A 1,608-nucleotide genomic window follows, 5' to 3' on the forward strand; every position below is an offset into this window, starting at 1 on the left:
TGGAAAGAGGCTTCCTACAGCAGCAGCGCAGCAACAGCGGCGCGCCGCGGCGTTCTCGGATATTGCGAATATTGCCGACAGTGCACCACTCTTCTCTGCCCCTAGGGGGGATAACAACAGAGCCCTGTTACGGAATTTGTTCCTTTTCCTCGCTTCCCCCCGCTCCCCCTTGCCCGGCGCCGCGCGGAGGCGTCGCAAAAACACTGCAAGAGCGTTGTAGCGACGCCGAGCCTCGTTGGACAAAAGATCGCATAGTGCATCTTTCTTTGCAGACAGGGCGGCCGGACTCGCCTTTGTTTTGTGTGTCAACAGTTGGCACTGCTAATGCCAGCGCAGTGCACACGGGCCAGCGCTGGCTGCGCTTCATCAGAAATAAAGTCACATTTCCTTTATTTCTCTTTCCCGTTTCTTATTCAGTTTTTATTTTACTACACAAATAAAGGACTTTTATTCCCATTTTTCCCATTCTTGCCTCATATTCACCAATCGTGGATGAAATCCGTTTGGCCTGCCAGAGATGAGTCTCTTCATATCGCATTCATGCCGTCATTGTTAGCCGCACTGTTGAGCTAAAACTGTAATCTTTATCATCCGTAACTTTATAATTATTATATCGGGTACGAATGCATTATTTGTTTGTGACGGCCGTGACTGACTTTCTTGCAGGACGCCGAGCGACCCCGTGGAGGAGACTGGCAGAGGCCGGGCGGAGCGCAGTCGGTACCGGAACCTGGAGTGGCCCGCCTACGAGCCCGTCCACAAGAAGTACCTGCACCTTGGTGAGTGCCAGTAGATAGTAGTAGTTCCCTCAGACAGAGTAAGATTTTTCTCACACAATATATGTGCAGTTTGACTAGGCACACTGGAAACAAAAGTATGTAACCAGTATGTACCGGGTGTAACTGAGAATGCGCAACAATGTTGCGGGTTTGCCTACCCAGTTAGCCCGTAAGGCGCCATGGCCCCTGCAGCCCTGGCGGGTATGCGATCCCGCAACACTGTTGCGCATTCTCAGTTACACCCGGTACAGTACATGGCAGTATGGCAGTGGCAGTGTCCAACTCTATGGTGAAAACTCTTTGGTTTTGTACTGGAGTACTTAAAAGTGTTCAGCAGAAAAATTGAACACTTTAAAATGTCCAAAGCTTCATCATGCAGCCCTGAAGTGGGACATTTCTAGGCGTTCAATTTTTTTGTGGAACCCTTTTTATGGTTCAAAAATATCCAGTTTAACAATTAAAAGTGTGCAACGTAGTGCTGAGCCCTTGCATGTGCACGTGGACGCCCATTGCACACTCAATTTATCAGTGTGACCAAAAGTATGCATCTCTACACCAGGAATTTCCCAAGTGTGTGAATGTGCACACTTCTCGGTGAGTGAACGCCATTCGTACACATGGAGGCCCAAGCGTGTAGGAATTTCAATGCATAATTCACTTTTTTCACTCCCTTAAGTTTACGGATGGGCATTCGAACACGTGCGTTTCCAGTGTACACTGGCAGTATTTACGCAGCCCACGCGGGGCAGGCCCGGGAGAGACAGTCTCCCTGATCCAGGACGCCTGCACGATTCCCTCTCAACGCGTCGCGTCGTCCCCTCCCTCCCCC

At 50.2% G+C, this 1,608-nt stretch overlaps 1 protein-coding gene across 1 annotated transcript in view; it reads left to right on the forward strand.

The window, feature by feature from the left end:
- The window catches only part of LOC113210908 (neuroligin-2-like), a 39,815-nt gene that overhangs the window by 29,268 nt on the left and 8,939 nt on the right, over nucleotides 1-1,608 (forward strand). Inside the window, exon 6 of the mRNA XM_052265821.1 lies at nucleotides 667-779. Within this exon, the coding sequence (XP_052121781.1) occupies nucleotides 667-779 (113 nt within the window). The remainder of the gene's footprint in view (nucleotides 1-666; nucleotides 780-1,608) is intronic.

Source organism: Frankliniella occidentalis, unplaced genomic scaffold, assembly GCF_000697945.3.
Source record: "Frankliniella occidentalis isolate FOCC.00 unplaced genomic scaffold, Focc_3.1 Scaffold31, whole genome shotgun sequence".
Lineage (NCBI taxonomy): Eukaryota > Metazoa > Arthropoda > Insecta > Thysanoptera > Thripidae > Frankliniella > Frankliniella occidentalis.